Below are 22,279 nucleotides of genomic sequence, written 5' to 3' on the forward strand. Positions count from 1 at the left end.
AACAAAACATTGTGTACCTTTAAAAATAATGATTATGAAGATTATGTGGTAACATAGAAAATACTTAAAATGTCATGCCTTGAGGGAAATGAGTTGGAAATTACACCGCCCAAATGAAAAAGATGGAAAGGAAGCATATCAAATGATAGCAGCTGTGTTTGGGTAATGGCATGATGGTAGTTATTTTCTCTTTTTTGCTCATGATTATTTTAATCAGTTTCCAATTTTATAAATTGGAAAACCAATTAAAAATATCCAAATTAAAAAGCCAACATTTAAAGCCAGAAAGAATGAAGTAGGGGGACTTTAAAGTTGGCTGTTTTGCACAGAGCTTCATGAGGGATTTCACATGGGACAAAATGGCAGTTATTGCAGTTTGCAGAGGATATGCATTTATTCTGAGAGTTGTTGGGCTGGTTGGAAAGACAGTGTAATAATAGCAACAAAAACTAGACCCTCCCACCCCCAGCTGCCAGTAATTCAGGCTAGGGCTTCAAGAAGCAATTTCGGCCCATTCAAAGTGCAGCCCATCCCCGGAGACTACCTCCTGCGGACCATTGTGATGGTGATGGCGGGGATGTGGGCCGGCCTCCGCACCAGCTCCCAGAGGATCTGGCGTTTGATGGGAGGGCCTGGGCAGCTGTCTGGGCTTGGGGTTGCTGGTCATCAGAGGCAAGGCAGCATGTGCAATGTTGACCTGGAGGTGAACAGTCCCCTTTCTCAGACCCACTCCCCAGAGGCAACAGTCCCTCATTAGGCTACAGTTTCTAATCCAAACAACCATTAATCTTTCCCAGGGTTAAAAGGCCAGGAAAGCAAGTTTTGCTATTTTGATACTGTACTTGTCTGTATTTTACAAGAGCAGACTTCCCTCACTGACCAGTGGAAAATACCCCACAGCTGTGTCCACAGCTATGCAAAAATGCCAAGCCCAACATAGCCCTCCTGGTGCACAGAGAAGTGACAGGAGCACAAAACAAGCTGTTTATTGTGGCACTTGACAAAAATCATAAACGTGATGTACCTTAAACAAATTAATATTCTGGATCATAAGTTAGGGATGCATATATATTTTAAGTGAAAAAAATTCTACTAAATATGATAGTTTTGTGAAAATGCTGTTATACAAAGTTTTGAGTACTATTCTTTTAGTTTTTCTTGCCTTAGCAAGTAAATTAATGTGTATAAATGGAGCCATAACCCCTGAGAACTTTTTGGTCTTTTAAAGGTAATCAATAAAAAACAGAATTTGACTTAGAAAAATGCACTTGTTATCTCAGAAACAGTGTTTACACTGTTGTTACAGAAATGGGCGGTATTTCTTATCTAACACTTTTAATAGCTGGTAAGAAACACATCTTTTCCATATTCTCAAGTTATAGGGACCAACATGATGGGTATTAAGATAAAAAACACGAAGCCTTCCTAAATCTGTTTCTTCATGCTTGACCTTTAAATCCTTCCTTTACAGAGTCATCATCAGTATGACTACCAAACACTCCTCCTGGTGAGTCACAGACATCTGCCTACTGGTAGTAAAGGCATCGAACATTTCAGAGAGAGAATACATTTTTATGTCTCAAATTATTTTACATCGAATTTCCCAAGCTCAAATCACACATTAAGGACTAAGTAATACATAAAATCGAGTCATAACATTATCAAAATGGAAGAGGCCTCAGTCAAATAGAGTAAAACTCAAGACTGACCAAGGGACTAGAGTGGAACCCATGGCCTTTGACCTCTAACGCTGTTCTAATGATGCTACATCACCTTGTTGAATATAAACCTTCTAGAACTTACCTGGGCTTTTTTGGGAAGGTGTGTTGATGGGGAGAACATATGTTTTTGCTGTGCCAAATGTATTTTAAGACATTAACAACTTTTACTAAAGTTTCCTGCAGGATCTCAGATTGGCAGAGAGTTAGCTGTACTCTGCCTCAATCCCACAGCTTCTGCTTTCAAGATCCAGGATATTTTGAAACGCTGGAGGGAATTTTAACTATTTATGGTCTGCAAGTTATAACTGAAATTCTTTTTTAAAATTTTTTAAAAATTAATTAATTTATTTATTTTACATAACTGAAATTCTATTGGTACTGTCCTATGCTTGCCTTTTGGGCACTTGATATAAATAATTTGAATATTCTATAGGAATTAAAACTATATCTTAATGATATCATTTCTAAGTCAAAAATATGCATATAATATATATAATAAAAAACATAAACCAAATTTTTAATACTGCCTATCTTCTGGATGGTACAATATGATGATTTTCTTTTGTGTTTATCTTTGTATTACCAGGTTTTGGTACTGAGCATATTTTATGTTGATAGAGAAACCTCTATAAACATTACTTCAATGTTATTTAAAAGATCTCAAGGAAGTATAAAGACCTTTATGCAGATAAAGTAGGCCTGGGCAGGTTGAAGGCAAGTAATGTACTTCTCTTCCGTTTTTAAAACCCTGATGTAATTATATATACATTACTTATTTGATTAAAATTTTAATTCGGTTTAAAACATGGATAAATCCACAAGTACACTGAGATCCAGACTGCCAAAGCTTAAGCAGGCAAAAAACCTTAGTGTGGTAACCTTTATGAGGAGAAATGAGTGGTAGAAGTTTCTGCAGCTTGGGAATAACAGATGCAAATGATCATGCTACTTAGATTCTACTTGCAAGGCTGCAAGTCTATCAACTACAACACCGCTTGCTTTTGAATTCATTTATTCTGACCACAAAATACATTTTTCCAAGGAGGGAATTATCATGTAGATGTTAGTGTTTTTCTCAAAAGAATAATTTATTTACATGAGGATCAGTCTCTAATATTTTACCTCTTTGGATCTGTTTTAATCTTTAAATATTAGTTACTAGTATTTTTATAAATTAAGATGAATTTGACCTAAAATAAACAAAATTATATTTTTCTCTGTTCTCTGGCCCTTTCATTTTATTTTAGTGGCCCTCTTAAAATTAGAAAGAATGTGCTTGTTGTAACACATCCAAACAATACGGATGTTTATAAAATAAAAAGGGAGGTATAAAATATAAAGTGATTATTTTCTCTTGATTCTCAATGCCCCAAATTCCATTTCTCCAGTGATAACTTTTAATATTGTTATGTATCCTTCTTTTCTCTCAATAAATAGACATAAATTTATAATTTAAAAAGTAAAAATCAGACCATGCAAATATACAATTGTTCTGCTTTTTTCCAAGTTAGCAGTATATCATGGGTATATTTCCAATAGATTTATTTATTTATTTATTTATTTATTTATTTATTTATTAGATTTTATTTATTTGTTCATAGAGACACACACAGAGAGAGAAAGAGACACAGGCAGAGGGAGAAGCAGGCCCCATGCAGGGAGCCCAGCACAGGACTTGATCCCTAGACTCCAGGACCATGCCCTGGGCCAAAGGCAGGCACAAAACCGCTGAACCACCCAGGGATCCCCCAATTTTTTTTTTAAATTAGAAAAAGTGTTACTAGAAACATCCTTGCCATATTTCTTGACACACTTGTGCTAGTATTTCTATAGGATAAATTTCTAGACTAGGGTTACTGGGCATAGGATATGTGCGTTTATGTTTTTGATAGATACTGAATTTTTGCCCATTTGATAAATAGAGCAGTGGCAATCTGTGGGGTTTGGTGCAGGAACACGGATCCCTAAAGTCTAGCCCAAGGTCTAACATAGTGGGCATTTTCCCAGTTGTATAGAAGTAGCTTGACTTTGAACATCAGGGAATCTTCTGCAGGATAAATTTATATCACATCCAAACTGGTAACATGTAAGTTATATGTGAATGAAAAGACTAAGTTCTGGCTAGCTCGGCTTTTGTTGTCAGGACTATGATGGCCAGTGGAATTCTTTCAGTGAGAATGAAAATTAATACAGTTTCATTGAAGCTTCAAACAGAGCAGATAGATCCTCTTCTGACTGAGGGCGTGGTGCAAGCTTGGTCACCCTTTCCTGAAACAGTAAACAAAAGGATTTACCCAGGGCTCTAAAAAGCTAGTTTGTAAAAGCTACTAGGGTATGTAAATCAACTTGGCCATAAGAAACAATGACTTGATAATAATCATATCTTTAAAAATCATATTTCTTGTTTCCTTCATACCAGCTGATCCCCAACTCCGAAGTTCATCAAGTGACACCACTTTCCCACAAAGCTTTCAAGGTCCATTGCCCTTGCCTTTATGTTCTGGAAATAGCCTTCTGCCTAAAGTATAGAACCAAACCCACCTTGGGCAAAACACCTTCAGTGATGACCAAACTACACTGGGCAGCAGCCTCTGCCAGGTGGGTTCTCTGTGCAGAGAGCACTGTCCCAGTGCCTGTGCCTTGTATGTGCTGCCAAGGAAATTAGAACTGGGTTGTCCTTCACTTCAAGGACTGTATATTTTGCAATTTGGACCTAAAGTATATTCAGAAAGACTTCATTAGGTCATAAGTTGACTTCATAGTCAATTTTACAGCCATGGACTACACATGACTCCTTTTTCTTATTAACTAAGGTTTTATTCTACCTTCCCAAGTCAATTCAGTGACTTGCTTAATTTCTCCAATGTTATTGAGTAGAGTCAGCAAAGACAGAAAGCATATACTATTGCTATTTATACCCCCCATCAGTGTCTCCTTAATCCCAGTGGGACAGGAGATTAAAAGATACTATAATGACTACCCTGTGTCCAAATTTCTGGGCTTAAATAAGATCTATGCCAGAGTTTTGGTTCCATTTTCATAGGTCTCTTGGTTTGTTTTTTTATAAGTACTCATCTCCATGAGGGCAGGTCTGTGTTCACTCTTCCTGCCCAGGGCCTACTAGAGTGCTTGACACAGTACATAGGTGCTCAACAGTTATTTGCTGAATTAATGAAAATGGTGTGTGTGGGGTGTGGTATTGGCATCTCAAAATTCACATACTCAAGACAGAACTCTGACTTCTCCTGCCTCTCATTTTTCTCATCTCAGCAATGACAGCCAGTCACTCAGGGAAAAGCCTAGGAGTCCTGTTGATTCCTTTTTCCTGCTCTACAAGTTTAATCCACCAATCAATGTGTCAGATCTACCTCAGAAGTAAATCCAAAATCTGACCACTTTATCACCTCCTGTTCCACCACAACCCGGCTGTCATCCTGACTCCTGCCTCCAAAAGTCTGTTTCTACTTTTGCTCTACTCTCTCCCCCTAGAGGCCATTCTCCATACAGCAGCCAGAGTGATAACTTTTTCACCCCAGAATAAATTTATCTCATAACCTGCTTAATGCTCTCTGAGGACTTTCTACTGCAATGACAAGACCATGGCCACTGATGCCACTCTGTTCTGGCTCTGCTGCTCATCTCAGCTCTGACTCTTCTCCCATCAGTTCGTCTCACTTAAGCCCTACAGTCCCCTCTCTACCATGAAAATGCTCATCTTCACCCTATCTCAGAGCCTTTCCCCTTTGCCCAGAGGGCTTCTTCCAGGTCTTAATGTGGCTGCCTTCACCTCTAGTCAAAACCTCTTGTGACCACCCTTGCTGGTCCCTCCACACTGTCCCATGTGAAATCATGATTTCATCACCCAGGTTTTCCTTCACACCACTAAGCATCATCTAAAATGATTTCATTAGTATTTTATTTATATATTTGATTAGATGTCAATCATCTGTCTTCTCTCACTAGAATGTAAGCTCCATGAGGGAATGAAGAGACTTTATTTTCCTCCTCACGGCATCCCATTCAATGCATAATATATAGTAAGACCTCAGTAAGTATTTGTAAGGTGAAAGAAAGAATGAAAATAGGAAGGGTGTATTAAAAAATTAACTCAGATAGGCCTAAGTGTAAAGATTTAAATGTAAGAGCTAAAACCAAAACTCTTAGAAGAAAACAGAGGAAAATCTCATGATATTAGATTTGGCAATAATTTCTTGGATATGACACCAAAAGCACAGGCAATACAAAAAATGGGTGAATTGGGTTACATCAAAATTTAAAACTTTTATGCATCAAAGGACACTCTCAAGAGAGTTGAAAAGACAGCGCAGGTAGAATGAGAAAAGTTTTTGCAAATTACAGATCTGATAAGGGATTAATAACTAGAATATATAATTACTACAACTCAACAGCAGGAAACCCCAAACAATCAACTTAAAAATAGGCAAAAGAGGGCACCTGGGTGGCTCAGTAGGTTAAGGGTCTGCCTTTGGCTCAGGTCATGATCCACAGTCCTGGGATCGAGCCCCATGCCAGCTCTCTGCTCAGCAGGGAGCCTGCTTCTCCCTATCCCTTTGCCTGCTGCTCCGCCTGCTTGTGCTATCTGTCTGTCTCTCTCACTGCCAAATAAATAAAATTTTAAGAAAAGTTAAGATAAAAAATAGGCAAAAGACTTGAATAGATATTTCTTAAATGAAGATATACAAATAGCCAGTAAGCACAGGCAAAGATGCTCAATATCTTTAGTCATTAGCAAAATGCTATTCAAAACCACAATGAGTTCTCATTTCCCATCCATCAGGATAGCTATCAAAAAAAAAAAGAAGGAAAATAATAAATCTTGATGAAGATGTGGAGAAATTGTAACCCTCGTGCATTGTTGGTGGGAATGTAAAATGGTGCAGCCTCTATGGAAAACAGTTTGGCGGTTCTTCAAAAAGCTAAACAGAGAATTACCCTATGATCCTACAGCTTTATTCCTTGGTATATAACTAAATGAGGTGAAAACAGAGATTAAAACGTATTTGTACAGCAATGTTCACAGTGGCACTGTCTACAATAGCCAGAAGGTGGAAAAGCTCAACTGTCCATCTGTAGATGAATGAATGAGCAACAGGTGGTATATCCATGCAATGGAATATTATTTCAGCCATAAAAAGGAATTAAATTCTGACACATTAAAGATTTATGATAAGTGAAGACATTATGCAGATACAAAAGGACAAATATTGTAGAGTTCCACTTATATGAGGTACCTGAAATAGGCAAATTCATAGAAAGTAGAATAGAAGTTATTAGGGGCTGGGAAAGGGCAATTATTGTTGCCTACTAAACAGAGCTACAATTTGAAATTATTTAAAAGTTCTGGAAATGGATAGTAGTGCTGGTTGCACAACACTAAATGTACTCAGTGGCACTGAATTGTGCACTTAAAAATGGTTAAAATAATATATTTTATGTTAGGTATATTTTACCACGATTAAAAAGATAATTAAAAAACAAGGAAGTATGAATGGACAGATGGGAGAAGGATGGGGACATGCTGATGAGTATGGGTAAGACCAAAGTAAAATGTTATGCTGCAGCAGATCTTCAGAGACTCTAAACAAATTGTGAAAATCCACAGCAAGGCAGAGACCTGTTCATGGTGATGTACATATGTGTCAGTGGAAGGGTCAAGAACTGAAGTTCGGCGTTTGCTGTGGCCGATAATTACTCTCACACTATTCTGCCTATATAACAGGAGAGAATCTTATCTGATGGGTTCAGTGGCCCTTAAAACAATCCTGCTCATCTTTGGCATAGTTCAGTAGTCTCAGAAGTACTTCAGGCCAAGCTGCTTTGAATTTCTCTTCCACATTTCTAATACCCCCTGATAGGTTAAATGAGGATAGGGACATAAAGTTTGTGATATATCCCCACTGATATCATCTATGCCATATAAAAGCTAAACTCTCAGACTTAAGATGTGTTCAGCAATGCACTATCATTTATAGACGTGTAAGACCGAAGGACAACTGATTAACATGGGCACTGAAATAAATCCTGACTACTACTTTTAGCACATTCATAAAATAACAACATTTTGGCTGGCCTGTCTGCCAGGGAGTGGAAGTGCTCATTTTGGTAGACAGCTCTCCTCAGAAATGAAATGTTTTGATTTGAAATGTAAATGTTTTTTTCCAGAGGTTTCAGAAACCCCGCTTGGAAGATTGATTTATTCTTGCCTGCTCGCCTTGCAGCCTGGCTATAGCGGTTGGAAGCCTCCGTACACAGGGCTGCTGTTTGCAGCCATCAGTATGGGATGTGGTGTTTGGTCAAGAATACTGGCCTGGTTGTTCCTTTCAGTGAAAACTGATCCTTCCTTGCTGAACATAAAAGAAGCTTTATCAAATGTCGACTACATAAATAATCTTTCTGGCAATATTCTTTGCTGCAACCAGTCTATCCCTCTCACTACCTTAAATCCTGTAGATACTAATAAGTGAAGATTAGCCTGCTGCATGTGTAAAATTCTGAAGTTGCCATAGCATTCCTGTAAAATGTTCCCTGCTGCCAAAAATACCAAACAAAAAACTCATAGTAGTTCTTCATCTGCAAAACAGACAGGCTGATTTCTAAGATTCCTCCTAAAGTCCTGTGAATCTGCCCTGTCTTCTGCCCTCTCCTATATAGGACACATTGACTCAATTACATGGACTCTAAAATGGAACTAGTGCTAGTTTATTAAAATTAACTAAAATTCTCTCAATCACAAACACATGATTTAAAAAACAGCATTCATGTTGGGGCTGCCTTATGAGTACAACATGAGGAGACCCTGGCCTCCTACTTTACAGACATGACTTGTACTTGAAAGATTCAATTTACCTTGCATCTTTTATGAAACTAAAAAATCAGTTTTCTCTAATTAAGGTCTTGCTATCTGTGACTTCTTAGTGTGATATATGCCCTGAGGCATTTAATATGATACCTAATTAGCTTGCTATTTATTTATTTAAGATTTTATTTATTTATTCATCACACACACACACACACACACACACAGAGGGAGAAGCAGGCTCCATGCAGGGAACCCGATGTGGGACCTGATCCCGGGTCTTCAGGACTGCATCCTGGGCCGAATGCGGCGCTAAACTGCTGAGCCACCTGGGTTGCCCTAACTTGCTATTTTAGTGGGTAGTCTCAAATGTTAGTATGGATCTGTTGCTATTTGGAACAGTTTCTGAAAGTAGAAGACTGAGCACAGTAGAATTTAAACAGTACACACTTGCCACTGTGTGCTGATGGCTGGAAGATGCTTGTAATTAAATGGCCAAGAATATCACACAGTTTCATCTGAAAATCATGGATACCATCGCTGGAGGTTGACAAACACACATTCCTGAACAAGTAGACCTTTTCAGAATTCCATTTGCAGGAGTGGCACTGTCACTGGAACCATGCTATAAGAGCCAACCACCATGTCAAAACTGTAGAGACCATTTGGTCTTTGGTATCACTGGACAGGCTTTCATGGCTTCTTGTCATTAGGTGAATCCTATTTAGTGTAAGGAAACTTCTGAAAAAGTTACTACCATTCAGCCATTAAGCTCACCTGCCCTGAAGACTTAGGAGAGATGGTACAGGTATGTGTTCCTTTAACATCTCTACTAGCCTGTGCTAGGTGCAGTAGAGGAAGGATGAGCAAAACAGGTCCTGTACTCCTGGAACTTATGGTCTAGTAGGTTTGGATAAAATAACTGTGTTGGTTGAATTTTTTTTGGCTATTGAGTCCCTTGGGCTTGTTGATTAGCATTAAGGGTTTATGAGTTATCCTAGCTATACTTTGAGATGTTTCTTTTTCTTATTCACTTATATTTGTAGATATGACTGAGGCTACTGGGCCTGAGTCTAAGTCAGGGAAATTGCTGGCCAATTGGTCATGTTTAGTTTGTACAGCGGGTAATCAGGGAATACAATACAAACATCCAGATTGTTTTTTTTTTTTTAAGTTGGAAGCTCTACCAATGTTGGGACCTGAACTTCTGCTTGGGGATAATAAATTGTAGCTGAAAAGACACTCACCCAATGAGGTGAATTATGAGCTTTCCAGTTCATCAAAATCCCCACCACTCACTGCTGCTTTAAATTACTTTGTTTATTGCTATTACCTACCTACCTCCTGAGGACATATGAGTCCGCTAACCCAATCCATACACATATCATCTTATGTGAGAGGTGAGGTCTTCAACATTCTAAGCAGCTGCTAAGTGGGGAAGAAGCTAGTGTGAGGCCTTTGTTTAACCAGAATGGGTTGAGGAAAAGCACTGCTACTTGTGGTAAGCAGGAATCAGTGTGGTGTGGATATTCCAGCTGTTAACTCTGTTTCAAAGTCAGTGAGAGATCCATGTCTGCCTTCATTTTGGGTAGAAGTGCCTTGCCCTCGAGTCCTTATAGTGTTTAAGTAACCCACGTCTTCCCCATTTTAGACAGGGGGACTAAGTGAATACTCTGGGCATGGTGAGCATGGTATGGTCCCCAAACCAAGAACTCATGACTCTGGCTCTGTTTTATGGTGAATTGCAGTGAACTATTAGGATCCTATTAGGATCTGATGCTATAGCACATGGGTATCTGATCCAAAATGTAAGAGCGGTCCAATGGGAGGGTAAATTCTCTTCAGGAGAAACTTGGAGGGGAAACTCTACATCTCTTATGATTCCACTCAATAAAGGTTGGCAGCTCAGTTTAAATTCTTTAGCAACATTTAAATAAGACTCAAAGTGACACAGATGATACATCTACGTATATGTATAAAATATGCACTCTCCCAGATTCATTAAGAAGTGATTTTGTAATAGTACTGATTTAAAGCCATGCCCATTTTTTACAAAGTAGTAGGAATTTATAACTCTTTATGATATAAAATAATATCAGTGGTCTTTTTGGAAGAGCTTCACATAGTTTTATAGAGGACTCTTAAAAGAGCAGAAGTGGTAAAAAGGGAAATTTTGCCATACCTCAAGAAAAATGTGGTTTTTTTCACCTTGAATTTTTATAAGAGATCCTTTCAGTTACACCATAAAAGCTCCCAAAAGCCACAGTTTTATGGAAGAATATAAAGATGAGGGAGACTGGCCCCTTCCCTCAGAGGAAGACAAACGCTGCTATCTGGTGTGGAGGAGACCTGAAAGCTGCTGGAGGACCCCTAGGTTTTCCTCTCCCCAAGACACCCCAAATGGACCAAGCTTTGTGCTTCTCAGAAGGGAGAGAGGACGCACTGCATCTCTTACCTGGGGCAGAGTTCCCTTCACTAATGCTGGGATATCAGCCTTGGAGTAACCAATGGCAGCTAGGCCATCATCAACATCCAGATCGAATAAGAATTTCCGGAGTGTGTCTGCCAAAATAGGCCCAGCTTCTGGGATCCTGGCAGTGCGGGTGTCAGCTCCTAGAAGACACAAAGTGCTGACTGTAGAGAGAGTCTGTATAATTCAGTCACAAGACAGGTGAATATATAGCCTACCGCTGGTTCCCTACCACCAAGGACAAGGCCACCGCTGTGCCACCACATGGAGGCCAGCCCAGTGATCGACTCCGCAGTTCACAGATGGGCCAGGCTGGCCTGCAGAACCCCAAGATCCTCTGCAGAGAGAAGTTGGCTGGTGGGCGGGGGGCTAACTTGGCTCTCACATTTCCAATGGGCTGCTTGCCCCTGGTGTGGTGGGAAGAAGAGGAACTAAGCCAAGAAAAGAAGCACAGGGAGGAGACCAAAAAAGAAGGCTGGTGTTTGGATGAAGAGGAAGGAGTGTTTGTAGGAGAAAACACAGCTTATATAACTTTCAAGGCTTGGAATTTGCTGACATCTAGAGGTATAGGTGTTCGATGTCTTTCCTCACAGCAACGTCTTAGGAAAAGAAGACCAACCCTCTGCAACACCTTGTGAGGCAAGGACATATAGAAGTACAAAAGCTCCAGCACTGACTGCCCAAACAGAGAAAAGTGACAAAAGTGGATTATGTGGCCAGGGAAGGAAATATTTCCTCTCTATAACTATAAAACTTTTTATTTGGGGCTCTGTTGCCAAGGGGCAGGGTGGGTTCCTCTAAATAAACATTACAGAACCAGTCAGACAGAACTAAGAACATAAAGACTCTCAGAAAACAGTATTTCCTACGTAGGTAATAATGATGTTGGTGAAGGGGGAAGAAGATCGCCAAGGGTTGGAAATTTTTAAGGGCAAAATTGGGACATGATTAAAAATTAATACTTGAAATCACAGAGACAGTCTGGAAGAGCTAGGGGTTCTGTCCTCAGGCAGAGTAGCAGTGACAGTTCCCAGAACCTTAGCACTCCAGCCCCACATCCATTTTAGTCAAACACATTCACTGCCAGGAAGTGAAGCACTCGACAGACAGATGTGGCATTAGTTATTATCCAGAATGCTTCACGTTGAGTCTAAGTCTGCTTTCTCTGTATTGTTCAAAATGAGACTAGAATGTATAGTTTACTTCCATACTGAAGCACACTATTAGTTTTAACCTTTTTCTTCTACGACAGCAAGAACTGTTTTAGTAATCCAGGAAAATGTATAAATAGAACCAGATATGGGGCTAGTTGGGAGAGAGGGTGGATGGAAGGTAAACCGTGCATGACAAGACCAGTCTGTATTACACAGCGGCAGCTGAAATATGGATTAGGTGGAAAGGTGACACACGATACAAGGTTTATGAAGTTTTTATGTTCCTGGGATTACTGCCATAAAACACACCATCAAAGCCTCTGTGTTTTCCTGTGAAGTGTTTTAGAAAAAAAGGGAGGATAGGGAAGAGAATAAATTGGTATAAAGCTAAGAAAATCTAAGATTACATAGGAAATTGAAATATTTAATGGCTAAATATGGAATAACAACAACACTTCCTATGCAAGGAGGGTTCTTCTACTCTGAGTTTTGTCTATCAGAGGAGTTGCTTTCTCAGTGATGTTGTTGATTGCCTGGAATTTTAACTTTGAGTTCTCTAAGACTTTCCCACTTACCATACATCTAGCCTACTATTTGGGCTCCTTCCTACTTACACTGTATATTTACAAGGTATCTATCCGAGTCCCCAAAATGGCTGAAAAACACCCCCACCTAAAAGGCGAAGGAACACAAGGTCCTTGGTAAGGTTCGCACCGTATTTCCAGCAGCCCAGGCTGGAAAATGAAACCCCTGCACTGCTTTTCTACCCTGCATGTCTCTAATTAGGATTCCCAGCACAGCACAGCACCTGGAACTCTGCGAAAGCACAAAACGTCAGTGTGAGAGAGAAGGGAGTCAAAGAAGTGTACGTAGAAGGAGTCTGTGGTCATGCCTACCTTCCTGGAAATAACCTCTCCAACGGCTGGAGCTAGAAGAGCATAATGAAGTTTTCTTTTTTGCTTTTCCCTTCCTACCCTAAACACAAGTAGGGGAATAAAATGTTTGGAAAGTTAATCAAATACTCAAAGTCTACTTAAAAGAGTTCTCGTCATAGAAAAATTACTGAAAAATTTTACTAGCCTGAATATAATTTTATTTCTTGTGAGATTCAAAGAGCACTGTAGGTGTCTTGTTATAAGACACTGTTTATTCTACAGAGTAGCCAACCAAATTCTTCTTTTGGGATCTTTTTAATAAAGTTTCTAGTTGTTTAGATTTTCTATTACTGGGAATGCACAGTTACTTCCTGAATTAGATTCATTTTATCACCTTGATAGCAAAAACCATTCGCAACATTAACACTATGTAAAGAGTTTCATGTTCTTTGGGGATGAAAAGAAGAGAAATATTATCACTACAAATTTAACATCAGCAATATTTGGTTTCATTTTATTGTTAATGGACTATTGGAAGCAAAATTACAGAATTTTAATGATAGGTAGGACTTTAGGCAGGTGACTCGCATTTTATTATTAAACTATTTCAAAGCAACTTTGTGGGTATTATTATCCTTTATGGTTTATCTTCAGAAGCAACCCTATGAAATGCTCCACACATGCGGGTCACAGATTTATGAGTATTGGTTCATACCCAATATTTCTGCTGTTTCCAGGTGCCGTTCAGGACACATCTGTGCTGTGAAGGTGAACACCGCTGGGGAGGTGAGTACCACAGAAAGGCCATGAGGCTGAAAAGAAACAAAATATGGTGACCAATGGTGTAAAGTTGGGTCTTCAACCTGCATATTCTAGGTATTAAATTACTTTACCCTATACTCCAAGCAATCAAGAATTGACAAATATATTTGATAAATACATTTATGGCAACTGCAAAGATATGAAATTTAATTAAAGAATTTATTATGATTTTACCACCAGTGGGTGATCCACATTATAATCCTTTGCTTTATATGTCTTCACTAAGCCTGAAATTGGGTAAGACATTCCATGGCTAGAAAAGAAAGAAAGTCCTTATGTTGACATATAGATATCAGAAATTCAAGTTAGCAAAACAAAGATAGTTTTATGGGAGAGTCCTTAACAGTCTTTTGACAATATAATTATCTCACAAAGGGAGTTATACATTCTGTTTTCTTTGATACAACAATATATTATTATGCATTGGACATTTTGAGTAATCATTAACAAAACCTTTGAAATGTTCAAATTCAAATGCTTATAGGATTGTATGTCATTAAAAAGTGTTGCAGAAATTGCTTCACAAACACATTGATAACCTGATGATCTTGAAGAAATCAAGGATTTACTTTGAAATTTCTTTAATAAGCTTCAGGGCATGTGTTTTCTATTTTGCTCTGCACTTGCCTTGGCAGTGTGCTCTTCCTATACAAGCTGACAATGTGGGTGTGTTATGAGCCAAGATGTGCTGCATTAGAATGCAAGCTGGACCCTCCAGTCATCTGTCCCATCAATAACTGATACATCCTTTCAAATGTTACATACTAATAGAGTTGAATCATAATTGGTTATTGTAGTTTGAAAGGTTGGTGAGAAAAGGCACCATAGTTTTTATTTGTGGGATTCTTTTAATTTGTTTTTGAAAAAAACTTTTTTTATGTTCTCTTGAATTCTTAGTGAACAAACAGGACTATATTATAGTTTATTAGTCATACCCAGAGATATATATTGTGAGAAGCTTATATATTTATTATTAAGATCTTGAAAATGAAATGCTTTACAATAGTATAATGGTCTATAAATCTTTTAATATGGATTATGTGGGCTTATTCAGCAAATGACTTACATTTTATAGGAAGACAAAGTATTCTGGGGAACTGCATGATTATTTATTTAAAAAAGGTATCCCTTGCCTACCAAATTTTGTGAGATGAAGCAGAAGCTACTGGTTCTCTGAAATGCTGGGTACTTAGGAAAGTGCTTTACCTTTCTTGGGTTTCACAGTATTTGGGAAATCATTGCTTAGTGTGTTTTCATGATGCGAAAGGGTTCATGTAGCTTTCAAAAGTAACTTTCTAATGATATCTTACAACTTAGTTTGATTTCTTTTAAGAGTTGTATATGTTCTTTGTAAAAATTAGAATGGTCCATAATCCTATTTCTTAAAGATAATCATTATAGGATATTTCTTCTAGTCTTTTGATGCATACATTTATGATTGTATATACATAGTTTCAAACATTGCTTTTGCTATTTAATATTCTTTATAAACATTTTCCCATATCATTTCCTATTCTTCTAAAACATTTCTTTCAATAGCCTTATTTTATTCTCTGAGTACTGCGATTCAGTTAACCATTCCCAAACTGTTGGAAATTTAGGATGATTCCAAATTTTCAATTATACATACAACTTAGGTGAATATTCTTAGAAAGAAATACTTTGATCAAATGATGGTGATTTCTTTAGGCTACATTCATAGAACTAAAATTAGTGGGCCCAAGGATATAAATAGTTTTCAAGCTCTGGATAGATTTTGTTCACTTGCTTTTAATTTATTTATTCATTTATTTTTTAAAGGATTTATTTATTTGAGAAAGAGAAAGAGAGAGAGAATATGAGTGGGAGGGACAAAGGGAGAAGAAGAAAGAATATCAAGTGGACTCCATGCTGAGACCAGAGCCCAATGCAGGGCTCAATCCCACAACCAGGAGATCACAACCTGAACTTAAACCAAAAGTTGGTGCTTAACCAGCCATGCCACCCAGGCACCCCATTCACTTGCTTTTTAGAATGGTGGTATCAATCTGTGCTCTCAGCAGCCAAGTTTGGGGGTGACTTCACTGTACTCTCCATAGCAAAAGCCTATTCTTTAATTCTCAGTGATCACTGGTATTCAATTTTAAAACATCATACCAGTAAAGTTCTGATCAAACAAATCAATTCTGGGCTACTGACAAAGATTTTGATCCCTTTCTTTTTGTGAGATTAGGATAAAAATTCTTATATTTGAGGTTTCAAAAATCTATGACACATGGGGAGGATGTGGAAAAGTCAGAACCCTTAGCTTAGCCACTGTTAATGTAAATGTAAAATGGTATAGCTGCTGTGGATAACAATAGTAGTTCCCCAAAATTTAAACATAGAGTTACCATTTCACTCCTACTGAGTATTCCTCAAAAAAGCTTGTACACAAATCCTGCTCCAGGGAGGAAGCCTAAGACTGCTAAGAACGACAAACCACTCCTTGCTTGCTTTTCACGATTTTGCCTGGAGTAAGGGTTCCTGTTATGAAGTAAGAGTATTGGCTACCCTAATAGCCAACAAGTGGAAACAAACCAATGTCCATCTTCTGATAAACGGATAAATAAAATGTGGTATATCCATACAGTAGAATGTTACTTGGCAATAAAAAAGAATGACATATTGATGTGTGTATGAATGAACCATGAAAACATTATGCTAAATTAAAGGCACAAATGACCACATATTATAATAATCCCATTTACATAAAATATCCAGAGTAAATCTCCAGAGATAGAAAGTAGATTAGAGATTTATAAAGAACTTATTAAACTCAACAGCAAAGAAACAATCCAATCATGAAATGGGCAAAAGACACAAACAGAAATTTCACCAAAGAAGACACAGACATGGCCAACAAGCATATGAGAAAATGCTCCACATCACTTGCCAACAGGGAAATACAAATCAAAACAATGAGATACCACCTCACGCCAGTGAGAATGGTGAAAATTAACAAGACAGGGAACAACAAATGTTGGAGAGGATGTGGAGAAAAGGGAACCCTCTTGCACTGTTGGTGGGAATGTGAACTGGTACAGCCACTCTGGAAAACTGTGTCGAGGTTCCTCAAAGAGTTAAAAATAGAACTACCCCACAACCCAGCAATTGCACTGCTGGGGATTTACCCCAAAGATACAGATGCAGTGAAATGGCAGGACACCTGCAGCCCAATGTTTATTATTATTATTATTATTATTATTATTATTATTTTCAGCCCAATGTTAATAGCAGCAATGTCCACAGTAGCCAAACTGTGGAAGGAGCCTCGGTGTCCATTGAAAGACAAATGGATAAAAAAGATGTGGTCTATATGTACAATGGAATATTACTCAGCCATTAGAAACGACAAATACCCACCATTTGCTTCAACATGGATAGAACTGGAGGGTATTATGCTGAGTGAAGTAAGTTAATTGGAGAAGGACAAACATTACATGGTCTCATTCATTTGGGGGAATATAAAAAATAGTGAAAAGGGATAGAGGGGAAAGGAGAGAAAATGAGTGGGAAATATCAGTGAGGGTGACGGAATATGAGAGACTCCTAACTCTGGGAAACGAACAAGGGGTGGTGAAAGGGGAGGTGGGCGGAGGGATGGGGTGACTGGGTGACGGACACGGAGGGGGGCACTTGACGGGATGAGCACTGGGTGTTATGCTATGTGTTGGCAAATCGAATTCCAATAAAAAAATATACAAAAAAATAAACTTAATCTGCTGAGGGTTTTCACCATGAAAAAAAAACAGAAAAGAAAGTAGATTAGTAAGTTGCTTAAGACTGGGGGTTATAGGAGGATTGATGGGTAACAGTGAAGGGGTATGGATTTCTTCTCAGGTCAATCAAATGTTTGAAAATGGATTGTGGTAATGGCTATACAAATCTATGAATATGCTAAAACCCACTGAATTATACATTTTAAATGGATAAATTTTATACTATGTGAATTGTATCTCAATAAGCCTGTTACCAAAAAAAATCTATGAGGGTGCCTGGCTGGCTCAGTCGGTAGAGCATGTGACTCTTGGTCTCAGGGTCATGAGTCTGAACCCCACGTTAGGGGTAGAGTTTATTTAAAAAAAACAACTTAAAAACAAATCTATGACCCAATAAATTACATTTGAATTAAGAAAATATTCCAGGACCCTAAGTTAAATTTCTTCTTATGGCATATTTAGATTTTACTACTTGTCCTAAGTTATAAACATTTTAAAAATGCTAATGCTTTTTTAAATAAAAGCAATAGCTTAGGTGAAGAAATAAAATCTCAAATTGCTCACCACAGATGAACGCCAGCATTTCCAAAGCCAATGCCAGCAAAAGCACTTGCCAAGTGCATATTAGACCTTGCTTCAAGATCATCAGGATTTCTGACAGCCCTGTGGATGATATGAATACTTACATCAACATTGGCATTTCCTACTGAATAAAAAGCTGCCTTAGGGAAAGATCTGGGAAAAAAGAAATTCTACTCGGTAGAAAGAAAAATTAGGCAACTTATTCAAATGACATCTTGTCTTCTAAACGAAAACCAAAGGGAAACATATTTTCTCATCAATGGTTTTGGGCAAAGGCATAATAAATATGCTGTCAGGCTGCTCATGTGATAAAAGTGCCAGCGGAAGCAAAGCACTGACCCTTGGATTATGAGCTACTCTAGAAAAGTGCCCTGAGACTCATTCTTCTTCTTCATTTGTCAATGATCTTGACGGCAGCTGTGAATGGACTTCAAGTAAACATATACTCAGAATGCACAGAGCCCAGACTGGTTCTCTGAAATGAGTCCTGGTCACCTGGGGCTGCCTGTAGGCTAATCGCAGCCTGCCCTGCTGTTTTTCTTTCTGTGACACTGCCCCAAACAGAACCCTTTGGAGGCCTCTTTTAGTATCTGTGGAAATTACATGTTATTTTAATATTTATCATTATGGAAGTGGGATGTTATTGTAGGACAAGGCTTTGCCTGCTGTAGATGTCCCAATGCGACTTTGGAAAAGCAAATTCTCAAAGGCCCCTTGCAGATACAGCTCAACCATCCTGCACACACTTGCTTAGAAAACCTGCTCCAGGGAGGAAGCCTGACTGCCAAGAACGACAAACCACTCCTTGCTTGCTTTTCACGATTTTGCCTGGAGTAAGGGTTCCTGTTATGAAGTAAGAGTGCTACAGCCTTTTATCTCCTTTCATTTGGAATGGTTAGGCATCTGTGGCTCCTTTCCAAACCCAGTGCTAGTTTCTTATTCCCTGAATAACAAGATGAAAGAGAGCAGATGATGAGGCTTTAGCCTTCCCTGTTCTTTTTACCCACTCACCCTTCACTGTGCTCTGCCAAGCCTTCTGTCCTTGTCATGCACACTGGCTGACCATTATCTGGATCTGCATCTACCCAGTCAAATGCTACCCTGCTCCCTGATGGCTTCCAGAAACAGTTCTGTGTTCCTTTCCCCTGCTCTTACTATAAAATGTGGTCTGTGTTCCCTCTCTAGTACAGCTTCCAGCTCGGGGCCAGAGGAAACACTGCATTCACATCCAGGTCCAATCTGATGTGTTCTTTCCCTCCATTACATGTTAAGTATAAAAGTGAGTCTGACTTTGCATAGGTCTTAATGTCTCAGGGATTGGCTTTCATCTCTAAGTATAGCTCTTAGATATACTAAGTATATTTCTAAGTATATCTCTGCTCTCTTAGGAGCCAGTCATGACTACATCATTCATAAATCTTTTGAAAGCTTTTAGAAAGCTTTTTATATCTCCTAACTCTATACATGTATCTCTTAAATTTAGTTCATGTTAGTTTGCTTACTTGGTTGACTCTGTGTGCCTTTGGACAGGGCCTGCATGAGCACAGCCAACATCTGCCTCTCTGGGTCCCATTTCAGCTCTTGGGGTAGCCAAATCTCAAAGGACATCTCCCCTCACCTGAGCTCTCATTTCGAGGCTTTGATGAATAATCCTTCTATATGCAACTTTCAGAAATCAGGGGCTCATATTTTGTTCCTTTGCCTTTGCCTGAAGGATTCAGGTTTCATCTGTCCTCCTGTGCGTCCCTCCCCATCCTTTTCATCTTTCTAGAGCTTGCTAGACTCTGGTGCTCCTCTACATCCAGTGGTTGATCTTTTGCTGAACAGACTTGCTCAGGATATTTCCGGATCTAGCATGCTACATTTTATGTGAGGGTGGAATGTGGTTTTTCTGTTTTCTTTTTTTTTTTTTAAGACTTTATTTTTAAGTAATCTCAACACCAAATATGGGGCTCGTACTTACAACCCTGAGATCAAGATTTGTAAACTTTACTGACTGAGCCTGCGAGGTGCCCCTTCTGTTCTGTTTCTGTCTCCTCTGGGCCACATACCTCTTTAGATACTTAGCGACGATCCGTAGTGCGTGGACTGCCCAAATATCGCTGATCGGGTTGCTGCCCTGATATGCTGGCCGAGTGATAGGATTTGAAGGGCAAGGGCTCCGCATGTGGTAGGGGAGGGCAGTGTAGGATTCCAAGGCATGGCTAACAGGAAATATTTGAAACACATCGATTGAAAGTACCTTTCACTTTTTTGCCCTCCATTCAGATTACAAACTCTTTTGGACATGTTAGGTATTCATTCCATTGCAGATATGCTATGTAGCAGTGATAATCCCAGTACATCCCACCAGGTCAGACTTTGGCCCCCAACAGTCATTGTTTATTATAGAAATTAACACAGTGAAGTTTATACGAACAGCACTACAGTGTTTTTTGACCAGTATGTGTTACTGGATTACATATGGCAGCTTTCTAGTGCAAATAAATCAAATAAATCTCTAGTGCAAATAAAAATTTTTACATATTTGAGTCATGAAGAAAAGCACTGAATCTAAAAAATGATTTCCTTGTAAAATATATTTACCATTTTATACCTTGTACTGATCAAATATCATATTACCTAAGGAAGGCTGTAGTTACATTGTGCCTCCTATTGAGAGTATGGTGCAGGGGGTGAGAACACAGATGCTGGTGTCAGCTGTAAATCTTGCCACAAGACCTTCCTGCTGAGGGCTTGGGGTAAATCACTACCTACCCTGTGACTCTAAAACAAGGCAAATAATAATATGTCTTCCTGGTGCTGCTGTGAAAATTAAATGAGGTGGTACATGTAAAGCACTTAAAATAATAACTTAGAATAGCCTGTTGTAAAACTTACAATTCACCATTATTATTAATTTTTGCCCTGAAAAAAATTCAATTTTTTTTCTGACATGCCTTAAACTAAAGGTTGGCTATTTCAAGAACCAAGTTTCAGAGTTTCCTCCACCTGCTGGCCTGCCATCAATTCTAATAAAGAAAACACATATCCATCTAGATCAATGATGCTTTGGGAGCACACTATAACATGAACTGTTTTGGGCATGATAATTCAGTCTTAAAATGGAGAATTTCTTCTATACATGAGAAGCAGATAACAGCTTTTGAACAAACCATTGAAAAAAATTTTAAGTAAAGTTGGTAGATGGATGCTGTGGCCTTATGGTTCTAAATCTGTGGAATCTGTGCAACAATGCAAGAATGAGGCATCCATGTCAGGAGAATGGGGTGGCAGTGAGTCCACTGAGGTGTAGTCAGACCCCTAACCTGCATGCATCTCAATTCTGAGATCAAGAGCAGATCTGTCTCTCAGGGTCAGACTCCCAGAGTTGAGCTCACAAAAACTGTATGTAGAACCTAGAAGTCTGATTATTGATTTATTGAGATTGATTGATTTATTGATATGATTGAGAAATATAAGGATATGTACAACTGAGGGGCACAGATATCTAAGCCTTTTGATGGCATCTTTTCTCCCTAACATGAGGTCCTATGGATGCCAAATGATGATCAGAAGGCCTATGGAGTCCTAATAGAGGGACCTGCCTATAAGTTGAATACATGGGTGTGTCCAGCTTCAGAACAGGCCACTTGGCCTCAAAGGCAGATTCCTCAGGCTAGGTATTCTCTCCCTCAAACAGTACTCAGAAGGACAACTACCATCAATCTCCTTTTTTCTGGGACCACTCTCCCTTTGATTGACAGTGAAGTCTTTGGGCCTATGAGTCATTCACTTAAAGGTGACTGTTTTGGTTTATTATCTATTTAGTATGTAATTTCCAATCAGAGAGGGTAATCTTATTTCTCTTATTTCCAAGTTATTAGGGGATGACTCTTCAAAGTACTGACAATGTTAACCGGGGTGGAGTTGGATAAAATTTTCTCCGCTTTCTTGGCAAGCAACATAATGTAGTGAAAAAAGCAGACCATGGACTTGGGTAGATCTAGATGTGAATCCTGACTCTGCTACTTTCTGTTTGCATGAATTTTATTTGACAGATATTAACCAAATACCTATGATGTGAGAGTCACTGTGCCAAGGGGCAGGAATGGAGAA

At 38.8% G+C, this 22,279-nt stretch overlaps 1 protein-coding gene across 2 annotated transcripts in view; it reads right to left on the bottom strand.

Moving 5' to 3' along the window:
* Positions 1–1,215: 1,215 nt before the first annotated feature.
* ADHFE1 (alcohol dehydrogenase iron containing 1) overlaps positions 1,216–22,279 on the bottom strand; it is a 35,270-nt gene continuing 14,206 nt past the window's right edge. The window contains exons 9-14 of one of the 2 annotated variants that reach the window (XM_055318249.1): positions 20,233–20,385; positions 18,164–18,262; positions 14,034–14,112; positions 13,753–13,849; positions 10,994–11,151; positions 1,217–3,989 (exon numbers count right to left, since the gene is read on the bottom strand). In XM_055318249.1, the coding sequence (XP_055174224.1) occupies positions 3,906–3,989; positions 10,994–11,151; positions 13,753–13,849; positions 14,034–14,112; positions 18,164–18,262; positions 20,233–20,385 (670 nt within the window). In that variant the 3' untranslated portion in view covers positions 1,217–3,905. Of the gene's footprint in view, positions 3,990–10,993; positions 11,152–13,752; positions 13,850–14,033; positions 14,113–18,163; positions 18,263–20,232; positions 20,386–22,279 lie in introns of both variants that reach the window. The other variant, XR_008663505.1, reaches the window with a different exon arrangement.

The sequence above is a fragment of the Nyctereutes procyonoides genome, unplaced genomic scaffold, assembly GCF_905146905.1.
Source record: "Nyctereutes procyonoides isolate TBG_1078 unplaced genomic scaffold, NYPRO_anot_genome, whole genome shotgun sequence".
Lineage (NCBI taxonomy): Eukaryota > Metazoa > Chordata > Mammalia > Carnivora > Canidae > Nyctereutes > Nyctereutes procyonoides.